This window comes from Arachis hypogaea, chromosome 13, assembly GCF_003086295.3.
Source record: "Arachis hypogaea cultivar Tifrunner chromosome 13, arahy.Tifrunner.gnm2.J5K5, whole genome shotgun sequence".
NCBI classification, from domain to species: domain Eukaryota; kingdom Viridiplantae; phylum Streptophyta; class Magnoliopsida; order Fabales; family Fabaceae; genus Arachis; species Arachis hypogaea.
Genome location: NC_092048.1, coordinates 33,766,564 through 33,783,714, shown reverse-complemented (window position 1 = coordinate 33,783,714; position 17,151 = coordinate 33,766,564). Strand labels below are relative to the sequence as shown.

Below are 17,151 nucleotides of genomic sequence, written 5' to 3'. Positions count from 1 at the left end.
TCATATAAGCAACACTCATTCTACCTTTGAGTTCAAATATAAAAAATTAGGTATTTTTTATTTATGTAATTTAATATTATTTTATATTTTACTGTTTATTTACTTTAATTTTTTATATGATAAAAAATATTAGAATATTCAATAAGTATTGATATTATTGTATTTGTATAAATTGATTAAAAAATTCAATAAATATTATAAATTTTAATATTTGTCCTTCTAACTTCTTTTTTACATATTTTACAGGATATATATTCAAATTTTAATATAAAATAATCATAAAAAATCAAAGAATTGATGCATTTCTTAAGAGGAAGGCTAATATTCAAGAAGGAGAACATATAACTTTTACAATATTAACACCTGTAGATAGTTCTTCTACTTTAATGAATCACGAAGAAAGTGAGATACAACCTTCAAAAGTTTAAAGAGTTGCATTTGTTGAGTTTGACCTTAATTCTTTGGAAAGAGACCCTGAAAACAGCCTCAAATTTAGCATATCACCAAAATCAGAGAGATGAGGTTAGACGAACTTATCTTAAATGGGTCCATATCAAAAGCATCTTGACAATTATCTTCTATTTGGCCCCCCAAAATTTTGTTTCAAGTTCGGCCACTGCCTCCAGGGACGTTGCATGCACCGCGTGCAACACGCCAGGAACAATGAGCGTGCCATTTTGAAACGCCTTCGACACGGGACTCGTACATGCGCATGCCTCAAGCGTACGCACAACACCTGAGAAAAAGGGTTCATGCGTACACATGCCACATGCGTACGTGCAAGATATGAAAAGTTGAAGATTTATGCGTACGCATGCTGCATGCGTTCATGCAAAAGCTGGAAGAATGAGGACTCATGCATGCTGCATACTGATGAGCGGATAATTTATACGCTTTTTGGCATTGTTTTTAGTATGTTTTTAGTAGGATCTAGTTACTTTTAGGGATGTTTTCATTCGTTTTTATGTTAAATTTACATTTCTGGACTTTACTATGAGTTTGTGTATTTTTCTGTGATTTCAGGTATTTTCTGGCTGAAATTGAGGGACTTGAGCAAAAATCATATTCAGAGGTAGAAGAAGGACTGCTGATGCTGTTGGATTCTGACCTCCCTGCACTCAAAGTGAATTTTCTGGAGCTACAGAACTCAAAATGGTGTGCTTCTAATTGCGTTGGAAAGTAGACATCTAGGGCTTTCCATCAATATATAATAGTCCATACTTTGGCTGAGTTTAGACGACGCAAAAGGGCGTTGAACGCCAGTTCTACGCTGCAGTCTGGAGTTAAACGCCAGAAACACGTCACAAGCCAGAGTTGAACGCCAGAAACACGTTATAAACTGGCGTTCAACTCCAAGAATGACCTCTCCATGTGTAAACTTCAAGCTCAGCCCAAGCACATACCAAGTGGGCCCCCGGAAGTGGATTTCTGCATCAATTACTTATCTCTGTAAACCCTAGTAACTAGTTTTTATAAATAGGACTTTTTACTATTGTATTTACATCTTCGGATCATCTTTGATCAGTTTTATGCTATCTTAGACCTTCATGGGGCTGGCCATTCGGCCATGCCTAAACCTTTCACTTATGTGTTTTTCAACGGTAGAGTTTCTACACACCATAGTTTAAGGTGTGGAGCTCTGCTGTTCCTCATGAATTAATGCAAAGTACTACTGTTTCTTTATTCAATTCAACTTATTCCACTTCTAAGATATTCATTTGCACTTAATATGAATGTGATGAACGTGACAATCATCATCATTCCCTTACGAACGCGTGCCTGACAACCACTTCCGTTCCACCTTAGATTGAATTAATATCTCTTGGATCTCTTAATTAGAATCTTCGTGGTATAAGCTAGATTGATGACGGCATTCATGAGAATCCAGAAAGTCTAAACCTTGTCTGTGGTATTCCGAGTAGGATTCAGGGATTGAATGACTGTGACGAACTTCAAACTTGCGAGTGCTAGGCGTAGTGACAGACGCAAAAGGATAGTAAATCCTATTCCAGTATGATCGAGAACCTCCAGATGATTAGCCATGCCGTGACAGAGCATTTGGACCATTTTCACAGAGAGGATGGGATGTAGCCATTGACAACGGTGATGCCCTTACAGAAAGCTTGCCATGGAAAGGAGTAAGACTGATTGGATGAAGACAGCGGGAAAGCAGAGATTCAGAGGAACGAAAGCATCTCTATACGCTTATCTGAAATTCTCACCAATGAATTACATAAATATTTTTATCTTTACTTTCTGTTTATTTATTATTATTATTATTCGAAAACTCTATAACCATTTGATATCCGCCTGACTGAGATTTACAAGGTGACCATAGGTTGCTTCATACCAACAATCTCCGTGGGATCGACCCTTACTCACGTAAGGTTTTATTACTTGGACGACCCAGTGCACTTGCTGGTTAGTTGTGCGAAGTTGTGAAGTTATGTTTGGACCATGGTATTGTGCACCTGTTATTGGCGCCATTCCCAGGGAGAGAACGAGCAACAAATTTTACAACCTCAGAGTAACAATTTCGCATACCAAGTTTTTGGCGCCGTTGCCGGGGATTGTTCGACTTTGGATAACTGACGGTTCATCTTGTTGCTCAGATTAGGTAATTTTCTTTTGTTTTATTTTCAAAATTTTTTCAAAAATCTTTCAAAAATTTCTCATCTGTTTTCGAAAATTTTTCTAAATTTTTAAGAATAAATTCTAGTGTTTCATGAAGCATGTTGAAGCCTGGCTGGCTGTAAAGCCAAGTCTAATTCTTTTAAATAGGGGCTTCCCACCATCAGCATAGAGGCAAGTTAATTGGAATAATATCAGCTGTTATATGCCTGATTTGTATCTTCTAAAGCTTGGCTGGCTAGTAAGCCATGCCTAACCCTCAGATTGGAGCTTTAGACTAAGAGTACAAGATTCCTAGAATTCATACTAAAAATTTTGGAATCCTTATTTTTCTTTTTCACATTAATTTTCAAAAAATCCAAAAAAAATCATAAAATCATAAAATAAAAAAAAATATTTTGTGTTTCTTGTTTGAGTCTTGAGTCAATTTTAAGTTTGGTGTCAATTGCATTTTTTTCTAAAAATTTATGCATTTTTCGAAAATTCATGCATTCATAGTGTTCTTCATGATCTTCAAGTTGTTCTTGGCCAATCTTCTTGTTTGATCTTCATATTTTCTTGTTTTGTGTCTTTTCTTATTTTTCATATGCATTATTGCATTCATAGTGTCTATACATGAAAATTTTCTAAGTTTGGTGTCTTGCATATTTTCTTTTCTTGAAAATTTTACAAAAATAAGTTCTTGGTGTTCATCTTGACATTCAAAGTGTTCTTGGTGTTCATCTTGACATTCATAGTGTTCTTGCATGCATTCATTGTTTTGATCTAAAAATTCTCATGCATTGAGTCTTTTTCATGTTTTTCTCTTTCATCGTTAAAAATTCAAAAAAATCAAAAAAATTATCTTTCCCTTTTTCTCTCATAAATTTCAAAAATTTGAGTTGACTTTTTCAAAACTTTTTAAAAATCTAGTTGTTTCTTATGAGTCAAATCAAATTTTCAATTTGAAAATCTTATCTTTTTCAAAATCATTTTCAAAAATCATATCTTTTTCATTTTTCTTATTTATTTTCGAAAATTTTAAAAATATTTTTCAAAAATCTTTTTCTTAAATTTATATCATATTTTCGAAAATCACATCATCAATTAATGTTTTGATTCAAAAATTTCGAGTTTGTTACTTACTTGTTAAGAAAGATTCAAACTTTAAATTCTAGAATCATATCTTGTGATTTCTTGTGAGTCAAGTCATTAATTATGATTTTAAAAATCAAATCTTTTTCAAAACTAATTCTAATCATATCTTTTCAAAAATATCTTTTTTATCTTATCTTTTTCAAAATTATATCTTTTTAATCATATCTTTTTTCAAATACCTTTTCTAACTTCTTATCTTCTTATCTTTTAAAAAAATTGATTTTTAAAATTTATTTCAACTAACTAATTGACTTTTTGTTTGTTTCTTATCTCTTTCAAAACTACCTAACTAACTATCCCTCTCTAATTTTCGAAAATACCTCCCTCTTTTTCAAAAATTCTTTTTAATTAATTAATTATTTCAAATTTTAATTCTAACCTTATTTCTTATCTAATTTTCGAAAATAACTAACCCCTTTTCAAAATTTATTTTCGAAAACTTCTTCCTCTCATCTTCTTCTATTTATTTATTACTTACTAATACTTCTCTTCATCTCATATCTCTGTTATCCTCACCCTTGTGTTTGGATTCTCCTCCCTCTTCTTCCCTTCTTTACATTACATTCTTTTCTTCTTCTACTCACATAGGGAAACCTCTATACCTGGGTAAAAAGGATCCATATTATTATTATTTTTCTGTTCCCTTCTTTTTCATATGAGCAGGAGTAAGGACAAGAACATTCTTGTTGAAGCAGACCCTGAACCTGAAAGGACTCTGAAGAGGAAACTAAGAGAAGTTAAAATACAACAATCTAGAGACAACTTTACAGGAATTTTCGAACAAGAAGAGGAGATGGCAGCCGAAAATAACAATAATGCAAGGAGGATGCTTGGTGACTTTACTGCACCTAATTCCAATTTACATGGAAGAAGCATCTCTATTCCCACCATTGGAGCAAACAATTTTGAGCTTAAACCTCAATTAGTTTCTCTGATGCAACAAAACTGCAAGTTTCATGGACTTCCATCTGAAGATCCCTTTCAGTTCTTAACTGAATTCTTGCAGATTTGTGATACTGCTAAGACTAATGGAGTATATCCTGAAGTCTACAGTCTCATGCTTTTTCCTTTTGCTGTGAGAGACAGAGCTAGAATATGGTTGGACTCTCAACCTAAAGATAGCCTGAACTCTTGGGATAAGCTGGTCAAGGCTTTCTTAGCCAAGTTCTTTCCTCCTCAAAAGCTGAGTAAGCTTAGAGTGGATGTTCAAACCTTCAGACAAAAAGAAGGTGAATCCCTCTATGAAGCTTGGGAGAGATACAAGGAACTGACCAAAAAGTGTCCTTCTGACATGCTTTCAGAATGGACCATCCTGGATATATTCTATGATGGTCTGTCTGAATTAGCTACGATGTCATTGGATACTTCTGCAGGTGGATCCATTCACTTAAAGAAAACGCCTACAAAAGCTCAAGAACTCATTGACATGGTTGCTAACAACCAGTTTATGTATACTTCTGAGAGGAATCCTGTGAGTAATGGGACGCCTCAGAAGAAGGGAGTTCTTGAAATTGATACTCTGAATGCCATATTGGCTCAAAATAAAATATTGACTCAGCAAGTCAATATGATTTCTCAGAGTCTGAATGGAATGCAAGCTGCATCTAACAGTACTCAAGAGGCATCTTCTGAAGAAGAAGCTTATGATCCTGAGAATCCTGCAATAGCAGAGGTGAATTACATGGGTGAACCTTATGGAAACACCTATAATCTCTCATGGAGAAATCACCCAAATCTCTCATGGAAGGATCAACAAAAGCCTCAACAAGGCTTTAATAATGGTGGAAGAAACAGGTTTAGCAATAGCAAGCCTTTTCCATCATCCACTCAGCAACAGACAGAGAACTCTGAACAAAATACTTCTAATCTAGCAAACTTAGTCTCTGATCTATCTAAGGCCACTGTGAGTTTCATGAATGAAACAAGGTCCTCCATTAGAAATTTGGAAGAACAAGTGGGCCAGCTGAGTAAAAGGATCACTGAAATCCCTCCTAGTACTCTCCCTAGTAATACAGAAGAAAATCCAAAAGGAGAGTGCAAGACCATTGATATAACCATCATGGCCGAATCCAAGAAGGAAGGATAGGACGTGAATCCCAAGGAGGAAGACCCCCTGGGACATCCAGTGATCAATAAGGAGTTTCCTTCTAAGGAACCAAAGGAATCCGAGACTCATCTAGAGACCATAGAGATTCCATTGAACCTCCTTATGCCATTCATGAGTTCTTATGAGTATTCTTCTTCTGAAGAGAATGAGGATGTCACTGAAGAACAAGTTGCCAAGTTCCTTGGTGCAATCATGAAGCTAAATGCCAATTTATTTGGTCATGAGACTTGGGGAGATGAACCTCCCCTGTTCACCAATGAACTAAATGCATTAGATCAACTGAGATTGCCTCAGAAGAAACAGGATCCTGGAAAATTCCTAATACCTTGTACCATAGTCACCATGACCTTTGAGAAGGCTCTATGTGACCTTGGGTCAGGAATAAACCTCATGCCACTCTCTGTAATGGAGAAATTAGGAATCTTTGAGGTACAAACTGCTAAAATCTCATTAGAGATGGCAGACAATTCCAGAAAAGAGGCTTATGGACAAGTAGAGGACGTACTAGTAAAGGTTGAAGGCCTTTACATCCCTGTTGATTTCATAATCCTAGATACTGGGAAGGATGAGGATGAATCCATCATCCTTGGAAGACCCTTTCTAGCCACAGCAAGAGCTGTGATTGATGTTAACAGAGGTGAACTAGTCCTTCAATTGAATGAGGACTCCCTTGAGTTTAAAACTCAAGGACATCCTTCTGTAAACATGGAAAAGAGGCACAGTAAGCTTCTCTCAAAACAGAGTCAACCAGAGCTCCCACAGTCAAATTCTAAGTTTGGTGTTGGGAGACCACAACCAAACTCTAAGTTTGGTGTTGAACTCCCATATCCAAACTCTAAGTTTGGTGTTGGGGAGTCTCAACAATGCTCTGAACATCTGTGAGGCTCCATGAGAGCCTACTGTCAAGCTATTGACATTAAAGAAGCGCTTGTTGGGAGGCAACCCAATTTTTATTTAATTATATTTTTATTAGTTATATGTCTTCATAGGTTCATAATCATGTGGAGTCACAAAAACAACTGAAAAAATTGAAGAAAAATCAAAAACAGTATTAAAAATAGCACACCCTGGAGGAGAAGTTCACTGGCGTTCAAACGCCAGTAAGGAGCATCTGGCTGGCGTTCAACGCCAGAAATATGCTGCATCTGGGCGTTGAACGCCCAGAACAAGCATCAGTTCGGCGTTTAAACGCCAGAATTGCATGCAAAGGCATTTTACATGCCTAATTGGTGCAGGGATGTAAATCCTTGACACCTCAAGATCTGTGAATCTCACAGGATCATCTCAGGATCTGTGGATCCCACAGGATCCCCACCTTCCCTCCTCATAATCCTAGTTTCTTCCACATCTTCTTCTTCATCTATTCTTTTTTCTCCTGCTCGAGGGCGAGCAACATTCTAAGTTTGGTGTGGTAAAAGCATTGCTTATTTTGCTTTTCCATAACCATTGATGGCACCTAAGGCCAGAGAAACCTCAAAAAAAAAAAAGAGAAGAGAAAAAAGAAGACAAAAGCTTCCACCTCCAAGTCATGGGAGATGGAGAGATTCATGTAAAGGATCTATAGCTCAATGGTAGAATATTTGACTGCAAATCAAGAGATCCCTGAGATACCTCAGGGGATACATTTTTCCCCACACAATTATTGGGAGCAACTAAGGATAGGAGCACCAAAATCACTAGGGATCAAGCAACAGAGACAAGGAAGAGATATAGAAGAGCTCAAGGACATCATTGGTTCCTCAAGGAGAAAACACCACCATCACTAAGGTGGACTCATTCCTTGTTCTTAAACTTTCTGTTTTTCATTTTCTTATGTTAAATGTTTATCTATGTTTGTGTCTTTATTACATGATCATTAATGTCTAAGTGTCTATGCCTTAAAGTAGTGAATATGAATCCATCACCTCTCTTAAATGAAAAATGTTTTTAATTCAAAAGAACAAGAAGTACATGAGTTTTGAATTTATCCTTAAACTTAGTTTAATTATATTGATGTGGTGACAATACTTTTTGTTTTCTGAATGAATGCTTGAACAATGCATATGTCTTTTGAAGTTGTTGTTTAAGAATGTTAAATATGTTGGCTCTTGAAAGAATGATGACAAGGAGACATGTTATTTGATAATCTGGAAAATCATAAAAATGATTCTTGAAGCAAGAAAAAGCAGTGAATACAAAAGCTTGCAGAAAAAAAATAGAAAAGAAAAATGGCGAAAAAAAATATAGAAAGAAAAAGAAAAAGCAAGCAGAAAAAGCCAAAAGCTCTTAAAACCAAAAGGCAAGAGCAAAAAGCCAATAACCCTTAAAACCAAAAGGCAAGGGTAAATAAAAAGGATCCCAAGGCTTTGAGCATCAGTGGATAGGAGGGCCTAAAGGAATAAAATCCTGGCCTAAGCGGCTAAACCAAGCTGTCCCTAACCATGTGCTTGTGGCGTGAAGGTGTCAAGTGAAAACTTGAGACTGAGCGGTTAAAGTCAAGGTCCAAAGCAAAAGAAGAGTGTGCTTAAGAACCCTGGACACCTCTAATTGGGGACTTTAGCAAAGCTGAGTCACAATCTGAAAAGGTTCACCCAATTATGTGTCTGTGGCATTTATGTATCCGGTGGTAATACTGGAAAACAAAGTGCTTAGGGCCACGGCCAAGACTCATAAAGTAGCTGTGTTCAAAAATCAACATACTGAACTAGGAGAATCAATAACACTATCTGAACTCTGAGTTCCTATAGATGCCAATCATTCTGAACCTCAATAGATAAAGTGAGATGCCAAAACTATTCAAGAGGCAAAAAGCTACAAGTCCCGCTCATCTGATTGGAGCTATGTTTCATTGATAGTTTGGAATTTATAGTATATTCTCTTATTTTTATCCTATTTGATTTTCAGTTGCTTGGGGACAAGTAACAATTTAAGTTTGGTGTTGTGATGAGCAGATAATTTATACGCTTTTTGGCATTGTTTTTAGTATGTTTTTAGTAGGATCTAGTTACTTTTAGGGGTGTTTTCATTAGTTTTTATGTTAAATTCACATTTCTGGACTTTACTATGAGTTTGTGTATTTTTCTGTGATTTCAGGTATTTTCTGGCTGAAATTGAGGGACTTGAGCAAAAATCAGATTCAGAGGTAGAAGAAGGACTGCTGATTCTGTTGGATTCTGACCTTCCTGCACTCAAAGTAGATTTTCTGGAGCTACAGAACTTAAAATGGCGCACTTTCAATTGAGTTGGAAAGTAGACATCCAGGGCTTTCCAGCAATATATAATAGTCCATACTTTGGCCGAGTTTAGACGACGCAAAAGGGCGTTGAACGCTAGTTCTACGCTGCAGTCTGGAGTTAAACGCCAGAAACACGTCACAAGCCAGAGTTGAACGCCAGAAACACGTTACAAACTGGTGTTCAACTCCAAGAATGACCTCTCCACGTGTAAACTTCAAGCTCAGCCCAAGCACACACCAAGTGGGCCCGGAAGTGGATTTCTGCATCAATTACTTATCTCTGTAAACCCTAGTAACTAGTTTTTATAAATAGGACTTTTTACTATTGTATTTACATCTTCGGATCATCTTTGATCAGTTTTATGCTATCTTAGACCTTCATGGGGGCTGGCCATTCGACCATGCCTGAACCTTTCACTTATGTGTTTTTCAACGGTAGAGTTTCTACACTCCATAGATTAAGGTGTGGAGCTCTGTTGTTCCTCATGAATTAATGCAAAGTAATACTGTTTCTTTATTCAATTCAACTTATTCCGCTTCTAAGATATTCATTCACACTTCAATATGAATGTGATGAACGTGACAATCATCATCATTCCCTTACGAACGCGTGCCTGACAACCACTTCCGTTCCACCTTAGATTGAATGAATATCTCTTGGATCTCTTAATCAGAATCTTCGTGGTATAAGCTAGATTGATGGTGGCATTCATGAGAATCCGGAAAGTCTAAACCTTGTCTGTGGTATTCCGAGTAGGATTCAGGGATTGAATGACTGTGACAAACTTCAAACTCGCGAGTGCTGGGCGTAGTGACAGACGCAAAAGGATAGTAAATCCTATTCCAGTATGATCGAGAACCTCCAGATGATTAGCCATGCTGTGACAGAGCATTTGGACCATTTTCATAGAGAGGATGGGATGTAGCCATTAACAACGGTGATGCCCTTACAGAAAGCTTACCATGGAAAGGAGTAAGACTGATTAGATGAAGACAGCGGAAAAGTAGAGATTCAGAGGAACGAAAGCATCTCTATACGCTTATCTGAAATTCTCATCAATGAATTACATAAGTATTTTTATCTTTACTTTCTGTTTATTTATTATTATTATTCGAAAACTCTATAACCATTTGATATCCGCCTGACTGAGATTTACAAGGTGACCATAGCTTGCTTCATACCGACAATCTCCGTGGGATCGACCCTTACTCACGTAAGGTTTTATTACTTGGACGACCCAGTGCACTTGCTGGTTAGTTGTGCGAAGTTGTGAAGTTATGTTTGGACCATGGTATTGTGCACCAGTTATTGGCGCCATTCCCAGGGAGAGAACGAGCAACAAATTTTACAACCTCAGAGTAACAATTTCGCATACCACATACGTACGCGATTGAGGATTTTCGTCAGAACCATGCTTATGCGGGCCTCATGCGTACGCATGACATGGTAAATAGTGGGCGTGCAGCACGCCATAAAAGAATGGACGTGTGAGTTCAGCATGCCTTCGATGGTTTAATGAAGACCCCTCTTTGGCAATTTGAATGGGCGTGTAACACCATATGTTGGGCGTTTCGCATGCCATTGTTCACCTCCCAGAACCTTGTTTAAAGTGAGTGGCGTGTCGCACGCCAAGGTCCGGCGTTGCACGCTGGGCCAAGTTTCTAGAATGTTGTTTTAAAGACTCATATTTTAAGTTCTAAGGACCAAGAGAATGGGCGTTTAACGCCACACATGGTGTGTAACACGCCAATGGAAAAAGCTGGGCATGTCACACGCCCAAGAGTGACCTTTCACGCCAACATAGATGAACCCAGGAAAGCGTGTTACTCCTTCATGCAAAGCGTGGCAGTGCATAAGAAAAGTGTGGCGTTAACATGAAAAGCATGTCACTTGGCCCAATCTTCACAATTAATCCTTTTTTCCATTCTAAGTCGAGTTAAATCTCAGAGTGGTCCCTGGACTTGCACTCGAGCCTTAAAGTAGTCCCTAAATTTGTATTGGCCCCAATATTGTCCCCGAATTTAACAACTATGACTCACAGTCGTCCCTGAAGCATTTTTCGGGAAATATTTCCAAACGGCGTGATGACGTGTATGGAGAGACGCCACGTTGGATATCTGATGTGGCTGTTATCATTTTTTAACTCAATTTAGTTCCTGAATTATTTTATAACCCTAATCCCCAATTTATTATCAAAAACCACTCTGTTTCTTCTTCTCTGCTCTCCTTCGTCTTTTCTGCCATTGTTAAACGTGATTTGAGTGGGTCATGATGGGTGGAGTAATAGTTGACGTATCTGGTGGTGTGATAATTGGTTTGGCCCTTGCTTCCTTGATTCTGGCATTGAATACTTCGCAAGAATTGTTACATATGTTGTCACATTTTGGTTGGGAGGGGAAGAAGGCCCGACTCCATGCATCTCTTCGTCATTTGAAAAGGTACTTTCATGCTTCCTTTTTAGTGCTCTGGATTGTCATCATCCCCTCAATGAATCCCTCTTGAGTAGTAGATCTTACACACTTCCACAGTAATCCTTTAAGTTCATTGTCTTTCCACTGCTTTTTGAAGTTTCTCCGCAAGTGCCATACACAAAATCTGTGGTGGACATAAGGGAAGACCTCCTGCACAGCTGTGATTAGCCCCTGCACAAAACCATTGAAATTAATAACTTACAATATCGGGACTCAAAATGGTCCCTCACCTTACATAAGTGACATCAAAATAGTCCCTACACATACATAAGTGACATCAAATTAATCCTTACACATGTATAAGTGACAGCAAATTTATCCCCACTTTGGGTGTAGCAAAGACATCGTTACCTTTTGCATGTCTAAAATAAAACACCACCCATTTTGGGTGTAGCTCCTTAGATCCTTATGCAGCAGCTCAAGAAACCACCTCCAATTATTCGTGTTCTCTACTGGTACAATGGCATATGCAATGACGTAAATGGCTGCCAAGATTTGTCCACTAAATCTGGTTTTCAGGAATGCTCCATCAAGCCCTATTAGAGGTCTGCATCCCATCCTAAACCCATTTTTGCATCCATATAGACAAATATACATCTTGTCAAAAGTGGGATCTTCTGCGGGGTTGGGATGAGAAATTGTTGTGATGCGCACAGTAGAACCAGGGCTGCACTTCAGGAGAGTTTCACCATAGTCTCTCACTATCCCATATTGTGCAGCAGCATCACCATACACAATGTGCCTTGCATCTCCAAGTGCTTTTGTCAGGGAAGACTTGTTCAAGTCCAAGTCACATTTGCTTTTGAAGTATGTTAAAGCTTCAGAGTGCGCTTTAGATTTGGAAATTTTCTAAGCTTCTTCACCAACTTGTTTGCTAACCACCCTCTGTTAGCTAATTTATTTTTTGTCTCCCTTGGGCAGGTATGATCATCATTGAAGGTTTTAACTTGCCAGCAACACTCTCACTATCCTTAGAGACATAGAGAACCCATGGACATTCCTCACCCCTATATAAAGCCCTACATTGTACATTATCATTTTTCTTGAATCTAACTCTTCTACCTTCCTGGATGCAATACTCCCTCACAGCCTCCTTAAAATCCATCTCTGTGTTGAATTTCATCCCTACCTCTAATCGGAGTTTCCTAAACCTTGTTTCTTCTCTGAAAACAGGAAATGCGTCGTCATCCTCTGAGTTAGGGGTGTCTTCATTTCTTCGGAATGCCAAGAATTTGCCTCATCTGACTCATCATGATATTCATCATGAGCATCATAACCTCCAACATTCGGACCTTCATCATAACCTCAATTTGCTGCCTCCACCCATTATAACCCACTCAAATCACGTTCAACAATGGCAGCTCAACAATGGCAGAGAAGACGAAGGAGAGCAGAGAAGAAGAAACAGAGTGGTTTCTGATAATAAATTGGGGATTAGGGTTATAAAATAATTCAGGGACTAAATTGAGTTAAAAAATGATAACAGCCACGTCAGATATCCAACGTGGCGCCTCTCCATACACGTCATCACGCCGTTTGGAAATATTCTCCGGAAAATGCTTCAGGGACGACTGTGAGTCACCGTTGTTAAATTCGGGGATAATATTGGGGCCAATGCAAGTTTAGGGACGACTTTGAGGCTCGAATGCAAGTTCAGGGACCACTCTGAGATTTAACTCTTCTAAGTCCATTCAGAATGACAGTGGCATGCAGCTTAGCAACGGTGACGCGAACGGCTTAAAAAATTAATTAAAAATTATAAAAAATTAATTTATTCAACTAAAATAATTTTAAAAGACTCTTAGAAAATAAACATTTTTAGGTACTATAATTTTCAATCTAATTTTTTTGGGACCAACTATTCTAAATTAAATGAATAGATAATAAAGGATTCGTCAATCATAAAAGTCAGAAAGAAAATCCAAGTTCCAACAAGCATATTTACACCATAATAGAAGGGAGATACACACCCACCCCCATTGACCCATTCACATAACAGTTCGCATATATATATAGTTCGACATGTTATAAAATAAATAAATAAATAAATAAGGAAGATGTAAATATAAGATAGAGAAATATAAATATAGAATTTTAGTAGTACAGTAATATTCACCACAATACTATTTTAATATAATCGAGATGATTATTATATTTACTAATATATTATAAACTTAAGGCTTTCGGATAGATAGAGAAAAGAGAGAATTATAATGTATGGAGGAAGGAAAAAGTGTTTTATTATTGTTGTATGTTTTTATTCAGATTGATGCTTTCTCTATTTATACACACAAATTTTTATCACTTTTTAACCCTCTTTAAATTCATTCTCTCTTGAGAATGGACATCCACGTATGAAGTGATCCTTATCACAACACTCCCCCTTAGATGTCTATTTAGGATTATGCCTCGTTAAAACCTTACTAAAAAAACCCAATGGAAAAAACTTTAGTGAAGGAAAAAGAGTACAATATCCTTTGTGATGGGGACTGCCTCATTAAAAACCTTGTCAAGAAAAATCCAATGAGAAAAAAACCTGACCAAAGAAAAAAGAGTACAGTCTCCCCCTCTTGTCGACATCATTTAATATCTCAAAATCGGCGCATCCCAATCTCATGTACCAATCTTTCAAAGGAGGATTTTGGGAGTGACTTTGTAAATAAATCTGCCAGATTGTCACTTGAGCAGATCTGTTGGATATCAATTATCCCTTGATTTTGAAGATCATGAGTGAAGAAGAATTTAGGAGAAATATGCTTTGTTTTATCACCTTTGATATATCCGCCTTTAAGTTGAGCAATACATGCTGTATTATCTTCAAACAGGACAGTTAGAGCTATCTTATGATCAATCAGTCCACATGATGACAGAATATATTAAATCAAACTTCTGAGCCAAAAACACTCGCGACTAGCTTCATGTATCGCTAGTATTTCAGCATGATTAAAGGATGTTGCCGCAATCGTATGTTTTGTGGACCTCCATGATATAGTTGTACCACCATATGTGAATAGGTATCCTGTTTGAGATATCTCTTTATGTGGATCAGACAAGTATCCAACATCTGCATAGCCAACTAATTGTGACTTGGATCCATAGGGATAAAACAATCCCATATCAACCGTTCCATGAAGATATCAAAAGATTTGTTTAATTCTACTCCAATGTTTTCTGGTTGGAGAAGAACTATACCTTGCTAATAAATTCACAGCAAATGATATATCGGGTCGTGTATTATTAGCAAAATACATTAGCGCTCCAATGGCACTAAGATATGGTACTTCAGGACCAATGATATCTTCATTTTTTTCTTTAGGACGGAATTGATCCTTTTTCACATCCAAAGATCTTACGATCATTGGGGTACTTAATAGATGTGACTTATCCATATAAAATCTCTTTAAGATCTTTTCTCTGTATGTTGTTTGATGAATAAAGATCCCATTTTTTGTATGCTCGATCTGCAGGCCGAAACAAAATTTAGTCTTTCCAAGATCTTTCATTTCAAACTCTTCTTTTAAAGCTTTTATAATTGTTGGAATCTTTTTAGGAGTTTCAATGATATTTAAATCATCAATGTACACAGCAATTATAATGAATCCAGATGTAGATTTCTTTATGAAAATACACGGGCAGATATCATCATTCTTAAATCCGTTTTTTGCTAGATACTTAGTAAGATGATTATACCACATTCGTCCAGATTGCTTTAGACCACATAAAGATCTTTGCAATTTAACTGAGTATAACCCTTGCGAATATTAATTAGATGGTTTAGATATCTTTAGTCCTTCAGGGACTTTCATATAGATATCACGATCTAATGATCCGTATAAGTAGGCTATTACCACATCCATTAAATGCATATGTAGTTTATGATATGCTGATAAGCTGACCAAATAACGCAATATTATTGCATCCACTACTGGGGAATACGTTTCTTTATAATCTATACCGAACCTTTGTGAAAAACATTGTGCTACAAGTCGAGCTTTGTAACGTACAACTTCATTTTTCTCATTTCGTTTTCTCACAAATACCCATCGGTATCTAACAGGTTTTACATCTTCTAGTGTACGGACTACAGGTCCAAAGACTTCACGTTTTGCAAGTGAGTCTAACTCAACCTTCATGGCTTCTTCCTATTTTGGCCAATCATTTCTTTGTCGATATTCTTCGACTGATTTTGGCCCAAGAGATCCTTTCTTTCATGCATGATATTTAATGCCACATTATATGCAAATATTTCATTGACAATTGTCTTATTTTGGTCCCATTTCTCTCCTGTAAAGATATAATTTATCGAGATCTCGTTATTTTCACAATTTTCAGGTACCTGAAACTGAATGTCTTCTAGCATTAAAATTATATCAGAATTTTTGATAACTGCAAGTGTCTTTACTATGTCTTTTTCAACAGGAATAGTATTTACCTCTTTTTGCTTTCGAGCATTTTTGTCTTTGGAACCGACAGGCCTGCCACGTTTCTGGCGTGTATTTGTTTCGGTAGTAATTTGTCCAATTGGGACATCAATTCAAATTGGGGCATTTTCTGCTGGTATATAAGATTTGGTTATCCTCTTTGTATCGAAAAATGCATCAGGCAATTCATTTGCTATTCTTTGCAAATGTATAATATTTTGAACTTCTAGTTCACATTGCCCTGATCGAGGATCTAAATGCATCAACGATAATGCATTCCAATTAAGTTTCTTTTTAGGAAGCTTATTCTCTCCCCCTAATGTTAGAAATTTTGATTCATCAAAATGACAATCGGCAAACCGGGGTTTAAATACATCTTCAGTTTGTATCTCAAGATATATACCTCATTATAGAGGGAGAATCATATCCAACATATATCCCTAATTTTCTCTGGGGTCCCATTTTGGTGCAATTAGTTGGTGCAATGGAAACATATATCGCACATCCGAATATTCTTAAATGGGAAACATTTGGCTGCTGGCCAAAAGCTAATTGCATAGGAGAGAACTGATGGTAACTCGTTGGCCTCAAACGAATAAGTGCTGCGGCATGTAAAATAGCATGCTCCCAAATCGAGGTTGGGAGATTTGTTCTCATAAGTAAAGGTCTAGCAATTAATTGGAGGCGTTTAATAAGTGATTCTGCTAACCCATTTTGTGTGTGAACATGAGCTACTGGATGTTCAACACTTATTCCATTAGCCGTACAATAAGCATTAAAAGCTTGGGAAGTAAATTCACCAGCATTATCAAGACGAATTGCCTTGATTGGATTTCTGGAAACTGTGCTTTTAATCGAATAATTTGAGCCAGTAATCTCGCAAACGCCAGGTTACGAGAAGACAATAAGCACATATGTAACCATCTCGAAGATGCGTCTATTAGGACCATAAAATATCTAAAAGATCCACATGATGGATGAATAGGTCCACATATATCGCCTTGAATCCTTTCTAGGAATTCAGGGGACTCAAATCCAACCTTTACTGGTGATGGCCTTAAAATTAACTTTCCTTGAGAACATGCAGCACAACAAAATTCCCTAAATTTAAGAATCTTCTTGTTCTTTAGTAAATGTCCATGGAAGTTTTCAATAATTCTCCACATCAT

At 37.0% G+C, this 17,151-nt stretch overlaps 1 protein-coding gene and 1 non-coding gene across 2 annotated transcripts; both read right to left on the bottom strand.

Annotated features, from left to right (window-relative positions):
- Positions 1–4,957: 4,957 nt before the first annotated feature.
- Positions 4,958–5,065, bottom strand: LOC112739899 (small nucleolar RNA R71). The gene has a single exon (XR_003170835.1). It is a non-coding gene; the product is annotated as a small nucleolar RNA R71 (small nucleolar RNA).
- Positions 5,066–11,534: 6,469 nt separating this feature from the next.
- LOC112733448 (uncharacterized) lies at positions 11,535–12,666 on the bottom strand. The gene is made up of 3 exons (XM_025782397.1): positions 12,509–12,666; positions 11,913–12,360; positions 11,535–11,732 (listed from the first exon to the last, which is right to left on the bottom strand). The coding sequence occupies exons 1-3, from the start codon at positions 12,664–12,666 to the stop codon at positions 11,535–11,537; spliced, it is 804 nt and encodes a 267-aa protein (XP_025638182.1).
- Between the last annotated feature and the right edge of the window lie 4,485 nt (positions 12,667–17,151).

Coding starts and splice junctions, on each gene's coding strand:
- LOC112733448 (XM_025782397.1), bottom strand. CDS start 12,666: ATGGATTTTAAGGAGGCTGTGAGGGAGTATTGCATCCAGGAAGGTAGA. Junction 12,361..12,508: donor AGTGAGAGTGTTGCTGGCAA/GTTAAAACCTTC, acceptor ATACTTCAAAAG/CAAATGTGACTTGGACTTGA. Junction 11,733..11,912: donor TTATTTTAGACATGCAAAAG/GTAACGATGTCT, acceptor GGTTTTGTGCAG/GGGCTAATCACAGCTGTGCA.